At 38.1% G+C, this 26,365-nt stretch overlaps 1 protein-coding gene across 2 annotated transcripts in view; it reads left to right on the top strand.

Moving 5' to 3' along the window:
- The first annotated feature begins 372 nt into the window (after window positions 1-372).
- The window catches only part of ankrd13b (ankyrin repeat domain 13B), a 41,447-nt gene continuing 15,454 nt past the window's right edge, over window positions 373-26,365 (top strand). For both annotated transcript variants that reach the window (XM_077541868.1, XM_077541867.1), the window contains exons 1-4: window positions 373-760; window positions 20,312-20,447; window positions 22,405-22,529; window positions 25,275-25,320. In XM_077541868.1, the coding sequence (XP_077397994.1) occupies window positions 653-760; window positions 20,312-20,447; window positions 22,405-22,529; window positions 25,275-25,320 (415 nt within the window). In that variant the 5' untranslated portion in view covers window positions 373-652. The remainder of the gene's footprint in view (window positions 761-20,311; window positions 20,448-22,404; window positions 22,530-25,274; window positions 25,321-26,365) is intronic.

Below are 26,365 nucleotides of genomic sequence, written 5' to 3'. Positions count from 1 at the left end.
GGCTTACACTCCCTGAACCTCAAAAGGGAAAGCTGTATGAAAATGGATAGAATAATATTATTACCATTGTTATTATCATGTCAGCTTTGCAATTTATTTTTTTATGGTGTTTTAAATGTCATATTATTTGTTTTATTGTCGTTATCTTATATTGGCACAATTGCCATTGCTTTAATGAAATGCATATTTGAGCCACTAACTTCCTCTGCCTCTTTGGCTTGCATCGGTGCAATTCCATTCTGAGTGTTTGCTCATTATTTGTTCAGCCTATTTTGAGACATAAAGTTCAATCACAGCATTCCTCAGAGCGGATTGGCTGAGTATGAGCACATTTGCTTGCAGCTTGTCAGCGCATCTCAGTCAGCAGGCGGATGGGAGGAGAGAGGAGAGCTGGGAGAGGAGGAGAGATGTGTTTCTGTAGTAGGCAGGGGAGGGAGAAAGAGGTGGCCAAGCGGGTGGTTAAGAAATAAACGGACAGGCAAATTTCGCGACGAGACCGAAGCAACCGTTATAAGCCGGGTTCTAACCAAACGCAGGGCGAGACTCCGGACGACAGCGACATGATGATTAGCTTCATTGTATAGCGAGCGTCATTAACAAAAGTATCCTTATCCACAGTGAAGACAGAGGAGGAGACAAACTATGAACGAGGATGATTTCTGCTAAGAAAACTCCGGAGAAGAGTCGCTATCCTATCCACTATCTGGTGTGGCACAACAAGCACCGACAGCTGGAGAAAGAGCTGACAGCCAACGAGCAGGTGAGAGCCCGAGCAGCATTTTAAAACACATCTATTTCATATTCTGTACATGGGCCTGATTCTTTATTTGTGGCGTGCGTTGGGCGTGTTTTGTGCACGCGCTGGAGCCAGTGGAGATGGTGCCGGTGGCATCGCAACACTTCATTTAGCAGCTCGATAATTGCAGGTAGTGCTGATAATTGTTGTGAGTAGGGAGGGCACTTGTAGCCATATTCGTCGCTTCATTGTGCTCTTGGTCTTTTACCATAGTGAACGTTGACGTGCATTTATAGATTCAAATGTAGCCTACTAAGCAGTTTTGTATGAAGTTGTATGAGTTGTCATTAAATTCTAAATGTAGGCTATATGACAGATGGCTTTATTGCTAGTCTGGTGAATGATGCAGTACATGCATGTTTGCAGCAACATTGCACCCACAACTCAAAACCTGATATTCATCTTTCCACCAATTGTGAGTGGGTGACACAAAGCATATGCTGCATGTGGGAGTACATTTAAAAAATGTCAATATTGTGAGTTTCAAGAGAGTACAATCCTTAATGATTGAACATTATTTCACTTATTGTTTTAAAAGGACCACTTCAGTTTAGCCTTGAGGAAATATATCAGCTAGCTCTGTGTGAGTGAGTTACATTTAACAGCACATATGTGAGTGCAGTGTCTTTTTTTTTAAACAAATGCACCACCACTCAGTGTCATTATATAAGAGATTCTCTGCAGGATAGGTTTTGAGTGCATGCATCAGTCTCAAGGTACCACACACACTTTCCTACATACTGAACAGTTTACAACATGAACGCACACAAAAACATGGAACTTTATTTGAAAGCAAAAATCAATCTAGGGGCATAAATGCAGAAGACAAAGATCCAGTCACACTCACATTCACATATGGATAATTATAGACTACAAAATTAAAAAGTTCTTACAATTACATAAAAATCTCTGGAATATATAAGAGTAAATGAGAAGCAAGGTTGTATTGTGGCTTGGCACATACTTGACACGGCAAATAACAGTCTGTGCATAAAAGAAGGGAATGGCAAAATACGTCTTTTAAAAGTGCCGTTTATTGCATTTTGGAAACAAGCTTTTAATTTGTATATGGCTTATTGTTAGATACAGTATTCTCTAACATCTAAGCCAGTGGTGTCCAAACTACGGCCCGGGTGCCATTTTTGCGGGGCATTTTTTTAGTGGCCCGCGACATATGCGAAAAATGGCATTTGACTCAGTTCAAATGAAATAAAGAAAACAAAAATGTTTGGAGATGGTCAAAGTAAGAAGGGAGGGTATCGAAAAACAGGTGCCATTAAAGGTTGTTTTAGTTAACTAAAACTAATGAAAAAAACACAAATTCAAAAAAACAACATGGTGTTTTTAAATATTAATTAAAAGTAATAAAAAATGGTAATACACATTTAAAAAAAACTAAGACTAATACTGAAACTAACAAACTAAACTAAAACTAAGCATTTAAAAAAAAATAAACTAATAAAAACTAACAGAACCACCCTGAAAACTAATAAAAACTGACTAAAATGAAAAATTCCAAAACTATAATAACCCTACTGTCATATTACAAATAAATTGGTTTATATACTGTAGCATTTTTCTAAATATGCAAAAGCACAAATAATTTTTTTGTTCAATTTTTAGGACTAAACACAATTTCTCTTCATAACATTATGTGGCCCTTGCGTCCTTCTGATTTTCTGTATGTGGCCCTCAAATGAAAAAGTTTGGACACCCCTGTTCTAAGCTATGCAAAGACATGTGTTACTTTTCAACCCAGTGAGTGGTGGCTTCCAAAATGTATGCTAGATCACTGATTATTAATTAACATATACATTCTTGTTAACAAAGACAGAAGAGTACGTAGTGACTTTCATTTTAATGAACCCTAAATAATTGTCCAATTTCTTTCTTTTGGCATCTTCGTAGATACAAGCAGGTGGAAATGCACCGATGCAACTTGAGCAAGTGTTCAAACAAAGAACAATAGAACTGTAGGTATGAGAAAGTATGACCCATATCCAAACATGAACTTGAATAAGTGGGCTCTGCATGCTAGATCCAGACGCTGCAGGATAGAAGAGCAGGAGCAGAGTCTGGTATGGCCTGCTTCTACATGAGTGCTAATATCAGATATTTTAGATGTAGCCCAATATATATTTTTTTGGCTGATACCGGACCAATATCCAACATCAGTATCGGATCGAGACACCCCTAGTAGAAAGCATTTACTTCCCGTTTGATGGAAGCGGTTCTTCTCATTCCTTTTAAATTCAGCTCAGGAGAGGACGGCGGTTTAACATGACGGAAGCATAACGAACTCACTGGAATCTGTGCAGGATATCGGCGCACGATAAAAATAAAAATTATGAGTATTTTTCTGTGTTTATACAATTACTCTTTCTTTTTTTTTTCTTCTTTGTATGGTAGCAAATTTTCCTGGGTGTTTCAATCTCTGTCACTATGCAGGCTTTGCATAAGTCTAAAGCACCACTAAAACCAACACAAAAATTAAGAACGTTAATAGGCGAAAATAGGCCATTGAAACACACGCACACACGTATTCTACGTTCCTTTCACATTAACTTCAGATAAATATTCTCAGATTCTAAATCTCAGTAGTCATCCTGCTAAGTTTGAAGTGAGATCAGAGAAAGGTGTGATGAGGCAGGAAGACAGGTAGTAAAGCAGAACAAACACTTCCCCTTCTCTGTTCCTCTCTTCTTGTTCCTCTGTTTACATATAATCTATAAATATCTCTTTTCAAAGTAAGAGCTTCTTGTTTAAAACAGAACTATTTATTTCTAACAAGCAGCACAAGTTCACATCGGCACAGTTTGGTTACAGTTGACTCAACACCCTTTTGCACACCCATTTTCACAAAGGATGTTGAGCTGATTGCTGAGTATCACAGCAGATAGCCGTATGCGTGCTGTAAATACAATGGCATAGATACAGTATGCAGCTTAAATAAATCCAACAACAGTTCGTAGTTCAACCAGAGTGCTCGCGTTTGTCAAAACTACTTTGACTGCACAATAAAGAAAGATGCATAAGGTGACAATGAGGAACCAAAAAAGGAAATAATTATTTCCACCTGTAACTGTTGTTTGAAAGCCAAGTAAACCTCACAGCTGAGTAAATGAACAAGCCCAGAGTCAGACCCAATCGGAGGAAATTAATACAATCATATACAGTGAAATCCCAATATACACGTTTGTGGTTGTAAGGTGACAAAGTGCAAAAAAAAAAAAAAAAAAAAAAAGTGCAAGTGGTATAATTACTTTTTCAAGGAAATGTGCGTTTTACGCTTATTGATGAAAAAGTGCAAAGACTGATAACTAGTACTCCGTTGTGGAGATCAAACTTTTTTCATAAAATGGCGCCATGTGACACACTTTGGAATCCGGCATGAGTCTTGCTTCCCCCACTGTATAAGAATTTGAGCTCCTGCATTCTCTTCAGTGATTCTATGTGCAATTGTAATGTGCAGTATAGTTAGCTAGCTTTTCCTACACCTGAAAAATGCATCAGCTCTTTGGATATTCCACTGGCATGACTGCGTTTGAGCGCCTCATTGTTGGATGTGAGTGCATGCATATCACGCAAAAAAAGGTGGAGTAGCTAGTGGGGGAAAAAGTGTGACGTATCACGTGACGGACCGAACGAGGCTTTAGGCTGGCATGGCCTCTTCAGAGCGCCTCAGCGTCATGGCATAGCGAACCTGTGTGACCACAGGCTGAGATATTGTCTAGTCAACGGATGCTTTAAGAGGATATATTTTCATGCATGCTCAAAAATGTAGAAGTGGTCTTTTGATTGACAGTTGCCAGTTGAGCGGTCCGTGGTTTCAGCTTATTCAGTGCTAGAACAGGGCTGGACTGGCACAAAAAAATCAGCCCTGGCATTTTGACTTTGGCACATTGGCCCGGCCCGGCCCGGCCCGGCCCGACTCCTGCCTAACATGTAGTTCTGCCACTGATGCTTACTGATGATGTTTCAGTTTGTGATCTATATTCGAACTGGATTACCAGACTAGTCCCTCTAAATTGTGGGCCAGTCTCTTGGTGTAAAATGTAGGAAAATAATCATAAAAAGCACTGCATCCATACCAAAAGAGGACGGGCCTACTGGGCATCTGCCCTGTATACCAGATGGCCAGTCCAGCCCTGGTGCGAAACACAGCATTTTTGATTGCAGAGGCCAAATTTTATAGTAGTCGCCCCCTTGCATACTCGCGGTTTGGCACCTGCAAATTTGCATTTTCGCTGTTTTTTTTCTTTAGTTTTTTTTTCAACATTAAAAATATTTTTTAACATTTTGAAGTTTTTGTTGTTTTTAACTCCAATTTTTTTGTGGGAAGTTAATATTGTATGTTTATCAATATATTTAGATTTTTTTGTATTCGTAATTTTTATTTACAGTCATTAATTTCAACCGTAGTGCATTTTACTTGGCGTCACATTAACTTTAGTTTATTACATACTGTATTTTACATTTAAATGCATATTCCAAATAACTCAGCACATGTGGATTCTCACCACGGCAGAATTTTAACACAGTATCAATTATCATGTAAAAAAACTTAAATTAACCTTTGTAAAGTTAATGCACAAGATATTTTACCTTACTAGGCAGGAGCTGCCTACCATAAAAATTTAGTCTCATTTAGAATTAAACCTATTGTGGTTCTTTATTAGTAGTAGGGTTGGTTATGCCAAACAAAACACCTATAGTCACTTTGGGCACGCCCACTGTCCATTTTTATTTTTTATTTTTAAAGAGCCTAATGTTAGCAGAATCAATGGCAAAAAGAAAACAGGCATGCAAAAGAGGAAGAATATTTTATCAAGATTATTGTCATTTCTAATGATATCAAACTATGTCCAACTGAACAGTGGGGAAACTGCATTAGGTAAAATAGATCTTTATATGTATGTACTTTTAAATCAAGACAGGCTCATGTGGAATTTATTTCCACTCTGCCCTGATATACTATTTTTGATCAAATTCATAATGACAATGATCAAATATGCAAACACATTACTTTATTTATGTGGCGAATGGCTGCTTCGATTGGTTTTAAAAAAAATTATTAACAGCAGACCATTGGTGAGAAGTACACCAAGGTGTTATGTTAGTAGTCCAATTTGAAGGATGCGCTGAGGAGAGAAAAGAAATTTCTGAGAGATGAATCTTCATCTGTACTCTCCTGTGTAAATAACCAAGTTGGCAGAAGCAGTGGAAAAGTAAAAGCGGGCAACATTTAAGAATGAAGTCGAGGAGGCACAAATATGGTGATGAAGAGCAGGGTGGCTTGATCGGAAGCAGAGTCTGTCTGGCTTAAAGAACACAGTAAAGACTGATGGGTTATCTCAAGAGAAAGTCTGGAAATGAGCCGATGATCTCATCAAGCTCTTTCCATTGCAGTTTTTCCTCCAGCTCTCTTTTTTCACTGTCACTGTGTCACAATATAATTCAATTTAGCTCGCCATGTAATGGTGTGGAACATTAAACTGGCTTGTATATCCATTATGAGGTGTGTAGATGGAATGGCGATAACTGTGTTACCAACATACTTAGTGGGACATCACAAGCCCCTTACACATTGACCAGCTTTTTGCAACCTCGTTTTCCAGTACAGATAGCGATGTGGAATAGGTGGTTGTATAAATCCGGGCTCTACTGTATTTACAGGCTACAGACCTACCCCAGAGATGGGGACTTGAATAAGATGACTCCACCATTTTTAGGACTTGTGATTTGCCTGGCAAAAACTTGGGAATAATTTTATTATTTTATTTATTTTGCTCCCAGATGGACAGTGCCATCCAAAGTGCCCGGTGTATTGCGTTGGCTGCGGGTGAATTAGTTAACGGAACTGATGTACTGTAAGTGACAATCCTCAGACTAAAACATTTATAGAGAACATTTTGGGTATCACAGCTTTGAAAACACATCCGAGAGGAGAGGACATATATTTAGCCATAAAGGAAATGGTGAAAAAGGAAGGAAATAGTTGTTGAAAATTGTTGTATCCATAACTAGTGATGGGAACCCTTCCTTGAAAGAGTTGATAATTTAACATTTGCACAAAAAATAAATTAATGAAAGAGATATATGAACAATAGACTTAAAATAAGCATATTTAAGAAAGGCAAAATTTTGTCAATTAACGGACATGTTTGCAATTGAATAAAAGAGCAGAAAATGAAATTATTGCGGTTGGGTGCTTTTCATGTCTGAACCCGAGTCATTTGGGCTGATTGGGTTTGTGGACCTCTTGTCAATTTAGTTGGGGACCCCAGAAAATGCTTGGATAATTAGAACATAAACATTTGGGTAACTTTAAAGTTTAAATATATGTAGAATTGTTGCCCTTACAACAACATGTATGAAGCTTGCATGATCTGCTTGTGAAATTTCTCTGTAATCCAAAATACATATTATCTTAATTGATTATTTTTACACCCTTTACAACTTTGCTCTGGAATAGATTGGGTTACGTACTAAACTGAAGCAAAAGACTACTTAATGGAAACAGGGCTCACGATACAACCCGTAAGGTGTTAATGGTAAATCAGCACAAGATTTATCAGCTGACCTAAGGGAAAAGAGCCATTAATTATTGCTTACAGGTTGTCTGTGACCGGGCTCTCCTTTCCTCTCCTCCGACTTCTACCATCCTTCTTCCACTATTGATTAACCCCACCCTCAGCCCTCTTACTTTCCTTGGTGTAATGAAACCCAAGTACTAATTGCAGCGGAGAGACGCCACAAAGACAAGCTACAATGGTTGGGGTCAGATTTAGTTAAGTTGCAGAAAGCTTTTAACAGGAGACAGATCAAGCTCAAGATTGACAGTAAATGATAAAAGCAAATGCAAATGAGATTCAATTGGTGAAAGAAAGCAAGCTTAGCAAGAGATGGAAGTCGGAACAAGATGTAGTGGATTAAAAAGCTGAAAGTGAAAGTGCAGACACAAGACATACTGTATGCCTCATGTGGGATAAATCCTTCATTCCTGCATCAGTGACCTTACTTTACAATATATACAACCTTTCCTCAGGTGCTTTTATTTCCATTTCTATGTGTGGCCCTTGGTTTTATGTACCATTTTATTAATGCTTCTGGTAGATTTGTGAGCTACCAGAATAAAAACATCAAATAACTGAACAACTCCTAACCCTGAGAGAGGAGAGCCAGGGCCAAATATTCTGGTTGCTGAGACCGTTCATTTACACCTTTCGGCAGATGTTGGCGTATCAATGAATTTTGGATGTCCGTCATTCTGCAATCGTCAACAGTTGGGTTGGGATGTCCTTCCGTCATCATCAATCCGTCAGTATTTCAAGACGAATCGCAGTGGAATCGTCAATCCGTCATTCGTCATTCCTAAGTGAAATGGGTGTGCATAAATGTTTCTGTCATTCGAAATGGCCATCCGTCAACGAGTCATTCGTCATTAAAATTGTGTCAATTTTAACTCATTCACTGCCTTTGACAAGTATACTTGTCAATTGTATTTTTTAGAGCGGTGCTAAATGGGGGCGAATCTGAGCATGCTCCACTGTAAATATCAAACTTGGAAACAACTTTACTGATGCCCAACCACCGGTAGATGACATCATTGCCCCATTTTATAGGAAATAAACACAGTTTCAGAGTCCATGGGAGAAATGGCTGTATTTTGGCAAACCTACATTTTTCTGCTGTCAATTATAAAAGAACGGGACGGGACAAAAAGTAGGGAGTCTATTCTGTTATTTGGTAGATTCGGTTTATATATAATTATTGAATGTAATATCACGTGAGTATTGGAAATGTAAAAACTTTCTATAATGACTGGCAGTGAATGAGTTTTAATGACGAATGACAGACAGATCCGTGAGTACTGTCTTGGTTATAGAAGATTACATTGGCGCACCTCATCTATACAAAGACAAACAAATCAGTGAGTTTTGTGCGCCTTCAACCTTGTATGGATGAAATTAATGACTGCTTCACACTTCCCCATCTTCAACATTTCTGCATTTTTGGAGCGCTCCAATAAATACATGCTTAGAGGTCAAATTCAGATTGTGCTGGAAAATGGATGGATGGATGGATGGATGGATGGATGGATGGATGGATGGATGGATGGATGGATGGATTGGTACGATGACATGGTAAGATAACAGTGATGCCAGTATTTGTATCAGCTGTTCTGAACAGGTGTCAGCACCTTCAGATAAACATCAGTGAAACTATGATCCTGTGGGATTATTTTGGCAGGCCCATTTGACTTTTTTGGACACTTCCTCAACCGCCTGCCTTCTGTGGAGATTAGGGTTGACAGTGAATAATATGCAGTGAAACGTCAAAACACAAAATATTCTGAAATGTAGGTCAGCGTTTGCAATTTGAGGTTTTGTATCGTTTGCTTTTATTTCCAGTGCTACAATTCACAGCCCCCAATGCAAGTAAATCTCGACTGTGAAGTTTTGTCAATTTGTTCTTTGAGTTATCGTCCCTCGTTTGCTGTACGCATACTGCTGTCTGAGTTGGCAGAACGAACCAGTTTTTCATGGTGGTCCAGCCTCTGTTTTGAGGAGATAAAACTTATTTTGTTTCTCTTCTTTCAGTCATCACTCGATCTCTCCATGTGGGCTTTGCACAAGCATTTTGAGAAAATTACCTTTTGGGTGTGTGCGCACATTTATGTGTGTGTGACTTTTGAATGAAAGATTGATGTTGGCCTAAGTACCTGCCAAGCTGCATTGGGCCACGAACACAGTGAGTGAGGGAAAGGGGTTGTGGGTTGGTGTGAGAGAAGGAGCAGATGCCATAGCTAGAAATATGTATCAATAATGCAGTCACTCACTGAGCTCACCACTGAGATGGGGGGGTGAAAGAAAATGGATGATAGGAGAGGGGATTTACTCGGACAGAATTTGACTGTAAAACACAGATAAAGAGCAAGTCAACCACCAAAAAATTCTCGACAATTGTACGTATGTTATATGCAGCCCCGCTAGTCTTCTGGTATTCTGGTTATTATTGAGTTAATGGAATATGAGTTAAGCAGCAAAATCCAGCTGTTTTTATCAATATTAGAAGGTGACCGTTTTGTCACTTAATATCGAGTAAAAATGTCATCACAGTTGCTCAGGTCTCAAGTAACAACCAATCACAGCTCAGCTTCTGAAAACAGGTGAGCTGTGATTGGTCATTGCCTGAGCCCTGAGCAACTATGACATCATCTTCAGTCGATAGAAAGTGGCAAAATGGCCGCCCTCTGAGATGGATAAAAACGGCTGGATTTTGCTGCATAACTCATATTCCACAAATGTAATATGTCATGTTTAGACTAGTGTGGTTACATCTTTTATTGTCAAAAAATGTTTATGGTTGACTTCCCCTTGAAGAAGTCACTAAAAAGATACTGTAGTACAGCGTGATTATGGCAGGAACTAATTAACCACCATGTAAACATTACTCTTATTAGTGGCTAAAGTTTCACATTATGATTAAAGCAACAATGAATATATCACCACAAACAGCTGGTGTACAAAAACACAAATAATCAGCCTTTAATATAGAGACTAGTTGTACAGTACATAGCTGTTTTCTCCACACTGCTGTCTGTGTTGGTTGCTTTTCAACTTCAGCTTTTTTCCCCCCATATTATTTCTGCATGTTGGTGTGTAATAATGAGTGGACATTAGCAATTTGAAAGCCTTAATTGTTTCTGTTGTCATAATAAGTGTTAATGTGCGTATATCTCCATGAAAAGATGCCTCCGTCTCGTCGACATATTGTAGCAAGCCAACATCTGCTATGTTAATGGAACATTCAAACAATAGCAGCTCATTAAAAGACCTAATAAGTAACTTTTTACTTAAGCATCCCCAACGAGCATAACATAAATGGATTTTTCTCTATCACCTTGCCAACCTTATGGGCCAACTGATATTTTACATGATTAACACAACTATCATAATATTCATGTAACAAAAGTAGGTCCTATTTTGCCACTGTCTCCATCTTACTATGATATATCGCAAATGGGTATACATGCAGGATTTCACAACATAGTGTGTTTTTGCACTTTAATGCATTGATTAAAAATGACCAAATGTTTTGATTACTAAAGTATACCAATAACCTTTTAAGTAGGGAATGATGATGATCAAGTCCACCTTTTCAAAAGCATAATAATGAGCACAGGGTTATTATTCCATATGTTTGCTTATACCACCAGTTAAGTTCGGTGTGGTCCAATTCTTGGAGGTGTACTTACATACAGTAATGGCCTCTCTTGATTGAAAATGGGATGAGGTGCTGGTCTACAGCATTCACTGCCTTTGACAAGTATACTTGTCAATTGTATTTTTTAGAGCGGTGCTAAATGGGGGCGAATCTGAGCATGCTCCACTGTAAATATCAAACTTGGAAACAACTTTACTGATGCCCAACCACCGGTAGATGACATCATTGCCCCATTTTATAGGAAATAAACACAGTTTCAGAGTCCATGGGAGAAATGGCTGTATTTTGGCAAACCTACATTTTTCTGCTGTCAATTATAAAAGAACGGGACGGGACAAAAAGTAGGGAGTCTATTCTGTTATTTGGTAGATTCGGTTTATATATAATTATTGAATGTGATATCACGTGAGTATTGGAAATGTAAAAATATTTCTATAATGACTGGCAGTGAATGAGTTGATCTATTAAGTAATCCCTCATTAAGGTAATGTATTAGAGCCAATTTCAGATTCCGGTAATTCAATTTTCATATTCTTTAGAGATCATTTTTATGAAGGAAAAGAAAGGTTAATGTAATATCATCAAACTAGAACAGGTAATATAAGCCTAAAGGCTCTCTTTGGCTGGGCTCATTTAAACGGTTTGATTTCCTTACGCAGACCCAACTTTTAAGCATAGTCCATAAAAATATCGACCGGCACCCCTAATGATAAAAACTTGTTTTATAGTGGACACTTGTGTTCTAGCAGGTTCCAGCTCATGAAAGGTTTCAGCCTTGGTGCTTCCTGGGTTGTTTCTGAACATCATAACCAATTTCCTTTCACCTGAGCGGCCGTTCGGGTCTTTATCCACACCCAATAGAAATGTGGCGACACATCCAAATTATTTACAGTATGTACAACTGTTTCAGTTGATGATCTTGGAATCTGCAGTGATATACATTAGAATTGTCTGAAAATGACTTGTGTACTATAAATTTACTTCTTCTTTGATAGTGTTTACAATCCTTCGCCTTTCCCCTAGTTCTATTTTATACTGTTGAGACAGAAACTGCAAGCTGCAGTCAATCAAGGTCACTAATGAGGAGTTAATAGGGTTTGGCCTTGTCAAGATAAGACATCCTTGAACCTTCAGCACCACTTAGGCGCTGATCACACGAAAGCGCGTTTCAATGTATTTGCACACGTTTCTTAGCGTTTTGGGCAGTTCGTCCACACGGCGGCTTGGTTTCGGAGCTTGAAACCGATCACTTTTGAAACCGGGCTCCAGAGTGGAAAGATTTCAAAACGCACCGTACGCTCCAATGTGGACACTGGACACTATAGCAGGATAGCGACTTTTCCCGTGACTGCGCACGAACCGCCAGTCTGTCAGCAACAATGGCGGATAGCCGTGTCGTCCTCGTTTTGCGCAACCTCCTTGGCTTGTTTATGCTTTTACAGCAAAATGTTTTGCGTGAAGTTGTACTTGAATTTCCTGGTATTGAGACTTATCCCATGTTCGTATCCCTGATCTGTATATATTACTGGATAGCCGTAGCCCATACACGCCCGTGCAAGCCGTTGAAGCGATAGGGCAGCCATCTTACTCCTCCCATCCCGCCAGCAGACTACTGTTTAAACTTCTTTGAAGACCCCTTTTCTCTTATCGCTCATTTGCTAGACACCTGTTGTTTCTACTAAATACTGTCTCAAATGTCCTCTAATTTCGATACTGTAAATTTATAGGATTGTATGCCGAGAAACGTTTCTTGGGAGGAGTAATATGGCAGCTTCAAAACCGGCTATTCAGATCAGTGGTTCGTCATCTTTGCTGATTCTTCTTCTACACTTTGCGTTAACTCCCTGTGGCAGCACTACAGCGCCACTCCAGACTTGGCATATGTATTACAGCCTTTAAACGTCCTAGGCGTCTTCCTTTGGACACTTGCATGTCTTGAGACAGTTCTGTCTGTACAAGATTTTGTTTGAGGAACGAAGCCAGCTTTGCTTCTGTGTAAACAGGGCCTTAGTCAAATATTTAGGTGAATGCATTGTGGACGTAAAAGACAGGCTGGATATGACATTCATTACTCAACTCAACTCAACTTTATTTATAAAGCACTTTAAAACAAGCATTGCTGTATATAAAGTGCTGTAAATGAAACAGAGCAGAAACAGAAATCTGTCATGCAGTAACGAATAAGATAAGTAAAACAAGAACAAAAAGCATTGTAAGTATACAAGTGAATTAAAATTTACATCAATAAATTAATAACAAGAAGTAGGTTAGTGGATGAATAACTTACTAAGGAAATGAATAGATGGACAAACAAACAAACAAACAAACAAACATCAAATTCATAACACAAAATACAGCATACACCACAAAGCACCAAAACCATTCTTACTATTATGAGTATAAATTATTACTGACTATAGAGCTGCATATTTTCTTCCATTTTTACTTCCTGTAAATGCAGTGGCAATGTGTCTTAAAACTTTTGTCAAGGAAGAAAATGTTAACTCCAATTCCACCATCAGCCCGCTGAATTTCAACAGAGCCAACACAACCAAGATACTGGTGGACACAAGATGCCCACATATTAGCAATGAACCAGTCAGAGGAAATATTTTTTCCATATGACATTAAGGAGAACAGCAATACAATTGTTGAGTATTTTTCAATATTAATGAGAAAACAGTTCAAAATCTTGGGCATTTCTGACCAGCGTAAAGGGCATCCTGCTCATTTTCAACCTAAATGATCTTAATTGAAAACCTGATAAAAGGCCAACAAAATTATATATATTTTAATAATAATTATTAAAAAGAAAAACTAATTCAATAATACCTTCAATTGTAACGATGCATGTGTGGCCTGCTTCTGTCAATTGTGCTACCTTAGCTAAAAATAACTTCTTTTTTTTTTTTTTTTTGTGAGACACCAAAGAGCTGACATGAACTCAAATAATGTTTCAAGCCTAAATATGTCTCATTTCCATTTGATGTTATAAATAGCAATATTTTGTGAGCTAAGAAAAAAACATTTCCTCTCTAGGCCTTTCTTCTTTTTTTTGTTCATTTCATGAGCAAGTGATGACAATGACACACACACACACACACGCACCCCCCACCCACACCACTTTTGTTCAGTAGATGTTTGTCAAAGTTGCATGACATCTATGTTTCTTAGGACAAGGCCCGAAATAACTTTTTTTCTTTAAAAAGCAATTTTGCTAATGAATCTCTTCATTTATGAGGAGGAAATTTCTTATTTTGAGGTGCAATGTATAATCCACAATATAATAAGAGGGATGCAGCTATCGCATATTTCAGTATTTGAGTATCCTAGTGGAAATTCTATCGAATAGTTGTGCATTTGGTTAAACATTTTTTTTTTTACTGAATACATTTGGTTTTACACTGAACAACTACGTTAGTTTTTATGTAATTGACAGTATTTATTTCTTAAATATACATTGTATATAACAGCAATCTGTTTTATTGTCTGGAAACATTTTGAGGCAAATTCAAACAAATAAAAATGTAAATTTGAACTTAGCATTTCAAGGCATCAAATAGGGCATCAAGGCATTAAAAAAAAGGCTTTAACAGCCTTTGTGCATCCTTACTGGAGCAGCATCGTTTCTGTTTAATGAGCTTATTGGATCTGTTACACATGCATTGAGAAATATGTCTTGAAAAATGAAATATACATTTACTCGTATAAATATGTTCTATTTTAAATGTTTTACGTGTCCCAAAGACAGATTTATACAAAAACGGCCATCAGGTGGCAGCAGAGTATAAGATATCAACCATGGCCATGTTGAAAGCTGTTTCCCCACAATTCTCAACAGATTTGTGAATAATGAGAAATTTAGCTATATTATAATGCTAATTGCTGGAGAACGGAAACAGATAGAAATATCCTTTTTTCCCCCTGATTTATTTATAGCAAAAAAACACAATATTTTGTGGGCCTTGCAAAATCAGTCACATCCAGTAAAACAGCCTGGAGTGAAGGGGGTTGCTACAGTGAAAATGGGAGTGAAGCGCACGTATTTGGCTTATATTTTGTCCATATTCAAAATTTTGTCGTGCATCTGGTTAGGAAGTGTCACCCACCTCAGCTCCCAGTAGCACTGATGAAAACTTAAGCCCCCTTCCAGCATTTGCTCATCCCTGAGCTAATTGAAGAGGAGAAAGCACACATTGACATGTTGAGAACATGCAACCTTCACACAAGTAGGCATACACCAAGATTCAAACTCTCATGATAATGAAACAGACGTGCTCACCGTGCTGCCCTCACCCCGTTTTATATAACATAAAACACTATTCTATGATACACATATGGCACTTGCTGTGTCTGCCTCCGCCTTCCCACGTTTCTGTTTATTCTTTCCCGGCATCCACTCATCTGCGTCCCCCCTCGGGCTCCTCTCGTGTCTCTCCAGCTCAGCCCTCAACCTCTCCGCTCTGGTATCCAGAGTAATTGAAATGAAGTACAGCTATAAAATAGGCTTAAACTGCTAATCACCAGAATTACAGACGCCCTTAAAAGGGAAGAACATTGAATGAAGGTTTGGCTGTGAGACACTATGGGCTTGATTTACTAACGGTTTGAGCGTGCAAAAGCAGCTGTAAACTTATTTGTTTACACAAACAGATGTGGAAGGTGATGTACTAACCGGGCGCACCCAGAATTGCCAAATGCACGCTCAAACCTGAGCGCAAAAGACTAATTTCCACCATATTTGCTTGCACCTGTTGCCCACAGTGCACACAATCTAAGTAAGATCTAAATGAGGCCTTAAGTGACACATAAAGGCAATAGATGCTCTTCATCTTTTATTACTTTATATATTTCTATTTCTGTTGCCTCTGTTCCGTTATACTTGTCCACAAAAATAACTTTCTTCCACAATGACCAGTTCCATTTTGAATGGTAACATATCCAAGTCTTGCTATAAATATCCCACCGCATTGTTAAACAATAGAATGGACTGTAAAATGCTTCCTGTGACTTTGATAGTTCTTCACAGTCATGCGGCTCAGCCGTATGATGTCCGCAGTGTCCTTCGAGACACGACAGACGACGAGGAAAGTGACTTCATTTGCATATCGCACTGTCGTTGCACAGCACACACAAGCAAACTGACGTCTGTCTTGCTTCTCCTGCATTGCAACGACGTTTCCTCTGCTTATTCCCCAGTCGGCATCGGCACCCGAGGGAGTCCCTGTTGTTGTTCTCTCTTTCAGCTCACTTCTCAGCCTCCCTCATTCTCCCCCTCGCCGCATGCTCTACTTTTCACTTCCCCACTCCTTTTCCATCACTTGCTGCAGCATGCCATCCATATTTTCTCCTTCCAGATTTGACTGTCTATCTCTGACCGTGTCTCCATGGTGGCCTCTTAAGCGCCGAGTGAATAGATAGTGAGCAAATAGATATCCTCTATTGAGTTATGTTGAGCAAAACATTATGAATAGCACTTTGTGAGCTGCTTATCTGTCTGCATTTGATTCGAGTTGGCACATCAATGTCAATGATTAATATATAAAAAGAATAGAATATTTCTCCACTCACTGGCTCACGCCATGGTGTACCTCATATCTTACTCAAAGTCAGCTGGGATAGGCTCCAGCTCACCCTCAATCTTATTAATCAGGATAGACAACAGAAAAATGACTCGTCTATTCTAAAACACTGGTCTCAAACATATGGCCAGTGGGCCAGACGTGGCCCATCAATGTGTCCAATCTGGCCCGAGAGGGCAGAACACATGGCAGTTTTTCACAAAAATGAACTGTTGTTGCTAATTTTATCCACTGGAGGGTGCTGTTACGTTCTGGGATTGGAGCCCAAAAACGCAGACACAAATAAGATTTTAACTCTTTATTCGCATAACATTGAGAGGCGTAGAACAAACTTGACTAGACGAGAAACAACGAGAACGTATCAAGTATCACGAGATTCTAAGCTAACTTTAGCTGTGGAGGTGCACAGAAGAACAGAAGTAATAATCCGACAAAAACACACATTTCTCAGACCGGCTTATAGAGACAACGAATCGATCTGATTGCCTGTGGCTAGACATGTGGGTAACGGAACTGACATGGTATTATTTGATTGGCTGTTGACCAGATAAAGAGGTTAAAGATTCCTGACATCATATATTCTGACATCACATATCTTAAAACCAGTTGAAACTAGATGCTGGTTACATCAGTTCAGACACTTTACCTCACGGTCATGACCCAAACCTAACCCTTGCATGACAGTATGCAAGGGTTATCCCTTGCATGACCCTAGTTATGACAGGTGCACTGGAGACCACTTCAATGACATTCTGAAATCTGGCCTACTCAGGATTTGATGCAAAAATTTTGTGCTTATTTTTGTTAAGAAATGTCAGATTACTCTGGGGAAAGATAATAATTAATGGGAGTATTTTCAGAACACAATACTCCAGGAAATATTTTGTTATAGCTTGTTAGGCCAGGGACACAGGCTACTGGTCTGGCCCATTTGAGAACAAATTTGGGTGAAAGTGGCACCAGAGTTAAAATGAGTAAAAGTACTGCTAAATCCGATCACATCGACCAAGAGTGCGCTTTTGTCAACCTAAATTCCGCCAATGTAAAAGCTTGGCTAAACTTAAAATTATTCTATAATGAGAGGGCAGCATAACAAACAGTGATCCTATTCCAATACTTTTCCAGAATAAGAAACATAAATCTAATCAAGAATGGATGCGCACCAGAATGGTTTGACTTGGGCTTTAAAAGCAGATGGCGATGGAGCGCACCTAATGTGATGCTTCAGAGACTTGGGAGGATGAAATCTGAAGGAAGCATCAGAGCGTTTGGGGAATTACCAGGCGTCATGTTCCACATGAGCTGATAGGTTCCACTTTTCTAATGCTCGCAATCATGTCAGAGAGGAATGGGAATGTCAAACCATGAGAGTTGATTTGTGTCATAGAGAGAGATTTGACAGTCGGACATCAAAACTGCAAGAAGTGGTTGCGTATTATTTGGTCAAGATACACAATCCTCGGCGGTTATTTTTTATTTTTTTACAGTAACTCGCCACCTAGTTGACCTAACTTTGTGATGCTAACCGGCTACTAACATGCTCTCGACAAAACGGTGTGAACGTTAGTTAAAATAAAAGTTGTTGAATAGCTGAATACCGTTTTCAATGAGACAGATGAAAATTGAAGATGGAAGAACAGATCAAGTCAACGTTACTGACAGACAAATATCACCTTCTTGTCAATAATACATGAAAAGATACATAGTACCGTTCATAATGTAACACACAGTCTCTTGTGATGCTTGCTGACATATGTATGAGCCTTGTGAATTCTGTCATTTCATGATTTACTGGGTGTAGTTGAAACCTAGATTTGTGGATTTTCAGATGATGAAACAAATACATGCTTGGCAATTGTGTGGAAAGATAATTCAGGCTCATTTAACGATTTTACTCTTGAGCCAATCTTCAGGAAGCGTTTCACAGTGTGTGCCAACGTGTTAAATATCCTCACTAAATGGAGATGCTTACTCTTGTGCTTGTGGGAGTGAAATGTACTCTGCTTTTTCATTTGCCTTCTGTAAATCAAGGGAAATAAATTTGATAGGCTATTGAATAAACTTTACAGTTAGACCAGACACTCAACCTACACTATGGACTAAAGTCAAGGGGCAATACAGCTACAGTATGTAAATACTGTATATGAAAATATACCTGGCAATGGATATGTGTTTCACTCAAGTGGGAGTTCTCCACAATATCTGGTACAGCTCCACAGTAATTTGATCAGGAAAAGGCGGGACATTCTGTACAATAACTGGAGCTGATTGGACAATGCATCATTCTACACGTTTATTTTAACCAATCGCGGCCATGGGTGAAAATTTTGTCTTCGTTCTTGCCGAAGGCGAGAAAAGCACGAACATCTTACCAGCAAGAAATGCACGAAGCGCCTCTCGTTGTTCAACATTCAACAAGGAAACGGTGAGTAATTCTGCTAGAACAGAATTAATTGCAGCGTCCATTCATCCATGCTAGGTTTGTTTGTTAGCTCCTGCGTTGGCGCTGGCTTCCTGGTTTCGTCACAGTTGCATATCCCGCCCCCAACACAATGTTGCGCTGTGATTGGTCGGAACGGCGGTTAGCAGTGAGAGCGGTACAAGATGTATTCTCCGGTGTTTGTGGACTCACAAATACCATGAGAATTCATCTTGCGAGATAATAATAATAATAATAATAATAATAATAATAATAATAATAATAATAATAATAATAATAATGATATTAAGTTGCCCCCCTTCTGGGCTGCAGGTGCATTCATCTTTGATAAGCTTGGGATCACAGTGCCACACCAAACTCATCTGAATTTGACTTTATGGAACTTGGTGTATGCTCTGGAATTAATATTCTATGGGGTCCTCTACAACCTCTGAGAAATTAATACATAATGCCTTAACGCTTATTTATTGTGCATACTGTAAAGGCAACAATGATAAAAAATATTTTGAGGATAAGCATTATACCTAAATCTTGGTTGTAAAATATTTAAAATAACATTAATTCCTCTTAGATTGTTGCACAATGTGCGGCAAATGTGTTTCTTTTTCTCTCACTTAAATAATTTCTACTCACTCGGTCTGCTTCTGTGATATATTTTCATTGTGACTTTTTTTGTTTTTGTGCCGAGAGCATCTTTTGCTGTAAATATAGATTTTGAAATAGCTTTAAATGTTGTTTCAAAACATCTAAAATAGGGTGACATGAGCAGATATGGTTGTGTTGACATGCTGCTAAATATAACAACTCAGCTTTGGGCCTTTTGTGTGTTTACATGTTGCACAAATCATGGAAAAAGTAAATGCTTTTTCAAATGAAATCTTAGTGATTTTATTTATTTATTTATTTATTTTAAAGGATTTTAAGAAAATGAGTTGGAGAACTAGGAGAGACCCCGGTCGAACCGGAGGTTTCATGTAAAACAGCGTAAGTAACTGCAACAGTGTAGCGGCCGTAATCAATCAGCGTGGTGACAGATCAATTAGCACCTGTCACCAGCTCCCTCTCCACCTCTCTGTTGTCAACTTCTTGGGAATGTTTCTTTTTATATTTACAGTACCCTCCCACCTTCTGAGAGGCACAATATTATGCATTTATTCCAGATATATACTTTACTGTCTGATGTTACATCACTTTATTTTCTCTTTCTATCTTATCTCTCTCTTTTTTCCATCTCTCTTCTACTCTCTCTCCCTCCGCACCCAGTCTGATTTAGAGCCTGTAGATCCGCGGGGTCGAACTCCTCTCCACCTAGCTGTCACACTGGGCCACCTGGACTGTGCCAGAGTTCTGCTGCAGCATGGAGCTGATGTCAGCAAGAAGAACCGCAACGGCTGGACTGGTCAGTGTCTGTTATTAGATGTGTTTAATTGATGTGCTTCATGTATTATTGGACGGGAATGTGTTTTAGGATTTGCCAGGAATATTACGTACCTCTCTTTCATGGCTAAAAGAAAGATCCGGAATTTTAATGATTATTACATCTACTTTGGAGACTAATTTCTTCTAAATGCACATACTCAGCTAAAACGTTTTTTTTTTTTATAATTAAAGCAATAGTGTGTAAAACTTTTGAATTTTTTCCCAATACTCATTCATTGTAAAAAACAAAACAAAAAAACAAAACAAAAAAATATCAATTTTATTAATATGCAAAAAAAATTCTATCACATCAACGTACATTTAAAAAAAATAAAAAATAAAAAATATATATATATATATATAATTGTATGTTTAGTAATTGCTAATTATATTACATAGGTTGTGTTGGGTCTGACAGGAAGCTGGCATGTTTCACTGCCATCTTTCTGCTATGGATACCCGTAAAAGAAGAACTTTGCAAACGCAGTAAATGGTGGCTTGTGAACTGCGGTCTCTCTGAGGCACCATTAAGCTAGCATGGGCTTCCAACTTAGGTCATTGCAGTCTATTAGTTCACCACTAGACGGCACTAAATTCTACATACTGTTCCTTTAACAGGCGAATGGAAGTGAAGTGAAAAATTGGTTTATTATAAACCTTCAAACAAGTGCTACTTTAGATCTTTGTGCAGTTTGTCACTTTTTTATTCACATCTGCCATCTCTGGCGCAAAGTGTAACTGCAGCATCTGTGTCAGGCTTGTTCATGGTGCGTGCACGATCATAAGTGGACGCCACATGTCCGCTAGTCCGCGGGGACTCACATGACGTCACCCTGTACAGTATACTGCAAAAACCCAAAAGCAATAGTTGCCTAAAAAAATAATTCATGCATTGTGAATGTACCCACCCACTTTTGGCCCCATTGCATTTCACTGCACTGAGTTCAGTGAAATTAGTCTTTTACTGCCGATCGTCAATTCAATCAATATGTCAATTAGGTTTGGTTGTCAGGTTTATTAAAAACGAGTAATGACAATCGGCTCAGTTCATTGATTCTATCGAAAAGATATGTCTTATCTCTGTTGTGCTTCTGTCTACCGAGAAGAAGACTTAATTGTTATTCTGCACTTGTAAATTGCTTTGGATTTAAAACAACTGCTAAATGACTTGATGCAAATGTGTGTCACTGCTGACTCTCACTTTGGTGAATCAGCTGTCGTTAGCAAACATTATACAAATTTGACATGTCACCTTGTGATGAACTGACCTGCGCTTCTCGAGGCAGACACACCAGATTACCAAGTACAAACTTGTGACAAATATTAATTGATTCACCATGGACCGTGACAATTTTTTCTCAGGCACATTTCTCAAATCGTTCTCGGAATTTGCACAACAGTAAGTTCATTTCTCAAAAACACTTGGAAAACACATCAGGACTAAAATTATTGCTTGATTTTGATCACCCGATATGTCTGTCTCTCCATCCGTCCATCCATGTACTGTATCCATTGTATCTACAGATAGAATTCTGAACTGAGAAATGTACCAAAGTGACTGACAAAAACTGTGAGAAAAAAAAGCAAAACAAAAATATAGAAATGTAAACATAGTACATTCTCCTTGGGGAAAACTGTACATGCAGTGCTGTAGGAAGTCTTCCTTCACCTTCTTTCCAACCTTGTGAACTACAAATTCTCTATCATCTATGTTTTTATTATGGTTTTGTTTTGTTTTTTTGTCAAGTGAGCTGTAAGCTTAGTGGCAAAGTGGCTACCTGATGAATAAGTTGAAAAATGCACTTACTGTATTTATAATACCGAATTTTCCTTCGACCTACTTCAGTTTCTGGCTGCTGCCTTAAATTGCTCATGCACATCAATTTTAGATGAGGCCTGAGTGATTCTTTGTCACCCCTTCCCTCGCTATCTCTCAGTTCTTCAGGAGGCGGTCAGTACTAGAGATCCGGAGCTGGTGCGTCTTGTGCTGCGTTACCGTGACTACCAGAGGACTGCCAAGAGACTGGCGGGCATCCCCGTCCTGCTGGAACGACTGCGCCAAGTGGGATTTCACACAAACACATGCAAAAATAAAATAGAACGAAACAATTCCACATCAAACGTGGCTTTGAAGCAGTGATGCCTTCATTTGAATAATAGATGAATTCTTATTTGACATCTTTGTTTTCACGTGAAAACGGAGCATTCCTAGCTTTCTTTAAGACCCATGAATAAATTACTAGTCTAGGGGGATTATCTCATTGTATGCATCATTTGTTCATTGTTCATAATACTTTCATTTGTTATTTTCTTCAAACTTGGTGGGCAAAAAAGATTGCTAAAAAGGCATGAAGAAGCTGAGGCACTCTGTTACAGAGGAATTTAATTAGTCCTGTTGAAGACTAGGGATGTAACAATACCGGCAATATCGTGATATCGCAATATTAAAACTGCCACAATATATCGTCGTCGTCATGTAACAATATTAAAAGCAGCACATCTGTTAAAAAAGTTGGGTTGATTTACATTTGTGCAGTTCTAGCACCTTCTGGTGGCTAGTTTTTTAGCGCAGTTTAATTTTCACAAGGCATGTTTTGGCCCTTTTATGTTTAAAATACAAATAAAGGGGAACGTAATGTGCTTGTGAGTCAATATTTGAACTCAATGTGAGCTTGCTTTAGCAAGTAAGTGCCTCAATATATATTATATTGATATATTTTGGTTATATTTTTTATAATATTTTTCATTGCTATATTGTACAAAAGCACAATATTGTGTGTTTTTTTCTTTAGTACTAATTTTTTTTACAATATTGTGACCTTTTTTTTCATATTGCCAACTACCCCACAATATCATGATAATTATTGTTTCGTGATCTTTATATTTTGATATCGGATCGTGATGTTTGGATATCGTTACATCTAAGGGTGTGAATTGCCCAGTGCCTGACGATTCGATTCATATCACGATTCATAGGTCACGATTCGATTCGATACTGATTAATCCCAATACAAATTTACAAGTCGATTTTTGCGATTTTTTTTTTTTTTTTTTTACTCAAATTTAGAAAATACTATTTAATAAACTTGTACATGTACACTGTAAGATTTTTATGTAAATGTATTATTTATTTATCTGAAACTGTATTTAACAAACAGGTTGTAATCTGTTTCATGTTTGAACAGCATTGAAATAAAATATTAAGGCTTAATGCTCCATTAATATAACATTTTTCCATGATTAAGGTGTGAACCCTTACCCTAAGTAAGATGTTTTGTTGAACATTTTCCCGTCAAAAATGGATGCTTAAAAATTGATTCGGCTGCCTCTTGAATCGATTCGAGAATTGCGAGCTGTAATATTGCCGAATCAATTTTTTTTTAACACCCCTAGTTACATCCCTATTGAAGACTCTCTGGGTCGAAATGCGTTGAACAATAAACTGTAATAGAGTGCCTCAACTTTTTAATGGTAATAATGTGTTGATATTGAGTGGTAGATGTTAAGAAATTTGCCACATATGCTTGTTTAAGTACTCATTCAAAGGAAGACTGCGCAGTGCGCACTGTGGCTGAGGTGGCTAAATTGGCTTGACTGTATTTTGTTGATAAATTATTACGTTTCTACCAATTACTGTATGGTTTCAACACTTATTAAAAAAAATGGACATGCAAGTTTGTAAAATCTGAAGAGCTCCCAAATTTTGAGGGTGCTTGGATTTAATTTAGGGGTGCTTCAGTACCCCCGAAAATGGGCTAGACACACCGATTCACACAATGTAGCTTTTCAAGTATGTATTATTATGCTTCAGTTTTTGTTTTCAATTTTGACATCATACATGTCCAAAGTAAATATGTGGCGATATGACAGATTTCTCTTTCTGCTGTGAGCTTCCAACTTCATCTGGTACTCTTTTTCTGGTATCTTGAGCAACCAGCTGCTCTTCTTTATGCCAATGTTAACTCAGAGCAGATATGTGCACTTGTTTACAGTATGGCTCTGTAAGGATTTCTACGAGGATATATTGGGCATACAATGGAGATGGGTTTAAATCTAAAATATTTTTTTCACCCTTTGATAGAGGAAAACAAATACAGGTATATTTACTACAGCTTTGCGTAAGGCCCAAGTTGCTCAAATCACTCAGGAAAGTAGTTTTTGTCAGCCGTGTTCAGGTAATACAAGACAAAGGGATAGAAATATACACTACTAAAACAAAGTTCTGCATCTTAACAACCTTTTTCCACAGCAATCTTTTTAGTTAAAACAGTTGTTTCAGTAGGAGAAAATATACGGGAGGAGCAATGACATGAATTTAGGTTCCATTCCATTTAAGCCTTTCTATAATGTTCACCATATTTAATTAATTGTTTTGATTGTTCTGATGCCCATTTAGCTGTCTATATCTTTTTGTCATGACATCTTTATATACAAGGATTCCACCAGCTCTAGATGGCTACACACGCATGTGGCAGACACTAAATCCGCACACATATACAACATGCATTTAAGCACACACTTGCAAATGTCACAAACATCACGCAGCGTTATTCCTCCGCTGCGCTCACCCACATCCTTCCTCGTCCATCATGTGCTATTATTTACCCACACGCGCGTAATACACAAGCAGTGCTCTGTGCCAGTCAAAACACCTTTGGCAGGCATCAATGTCTTTATTCACGCTCCATCTTTTGCTGCCCATTTGGTTAATGGCCAGCTGCAAAGCCATTATCTCGCCAACCCTCTCTCTTTATCAATGGCTTCCTGCTTCGTTTTCACCAATGGTTGCATTCGTGTGTCTGTGCAGGCCCAAGACTTCTATGTGGAGATGAAATGGGAGTTTACCAGCTGGGGTCAGTACACTGTATTTCATTCGCGGTCACTGAGACTAACATCTGTCTGTATGTCTGTCTGTCTTTCATGTCTATCTGCTGTAATACGATCTAATGTTATCTGTCATAAAGTGATCTAATGTGATCCATTGTAAATGCAATGTGATGTAATGTGATCGATCTATCATAATGTAGTCTAATGTAACAGAATCTACTGTGGTCTATCGTAATGTGATCTAATGTGATCTATGATAATGTGATCTATCGTAATGTTAATGTGATTAATGTGACATTAATGTTAATGTGATTTAATGTGATCTATCATAAAGTGATCTAAAGTGTTATATCGAATTGTGATCTATCGTAATGTGATCTAATGTGATCAACCGTAATGCGATCCATCGTAATGTGATCCATCATAATGTGATCTAATGTAATAGTAGCTATCATAATGTGATTTAATGTGATCTACCGTAATGTGATTTAATGTGATCTATTGTAATGTGGTCTAATGTAGTCAATCGTAATGTGATCTAATGTGATCGATTCAAGTCAAGGCATCTTTATTTATATATCATAGTGATCTAATGTGATCGACCCTAATGTGATCTATCGAAATGTGATCTAATGTGATTTAATGTGATCTATCATAAAGTGATCTAATGTGTTATATTGAATTGTGATCTAATGTGATCATTCAACCGTAATGCGATCCATCGTAATGTGATCCATCATAATGTGATCTAATCTAATAGTAGCAATCATAATGTGATCTATCGTAATGTGATTTAATGTGATCTCTTGTAATGTGGTCTAATTTAGTCAATCGCAATGTGATCTAATGTGATCTATTCCAGTCAAGGCATCTTTATTTATATATCATAAAGTGATCTAATGTGATCGACCCTAATGTGATCTATCGTAATGTGATCTATCGTAATGTGATCTAATGTAGTCAATCGTAATGTGATTTATCGTAATGTGATCTAATGTAGTCAATCGTAATGTGATCTAATGTAGTCAATCATAATGTGATCTAATTTAATGTGATCTATCATAAAGTGAT

The sequence above is a fragment of the Festucalex cinctus genome, chromosome 13 (assembly GCF_051991245.1).
Source record: "Festucalex cinctus isolate MCC-2025b chromosome 13, RoL_Fcin_1.0, whole genome shotgun sequence".
NCBI classification, from domain to species: Eukaryota; Metazoa; Chordata; class Actinopteri; order Syngnathiformes; family Syngnathidae; genus Festucalex; species Festucalex cinctus.
Note: the sequence above shows the minus strand (reverse complement) of the source record. Positions and strands in the feature narration are given on the sequence as shown.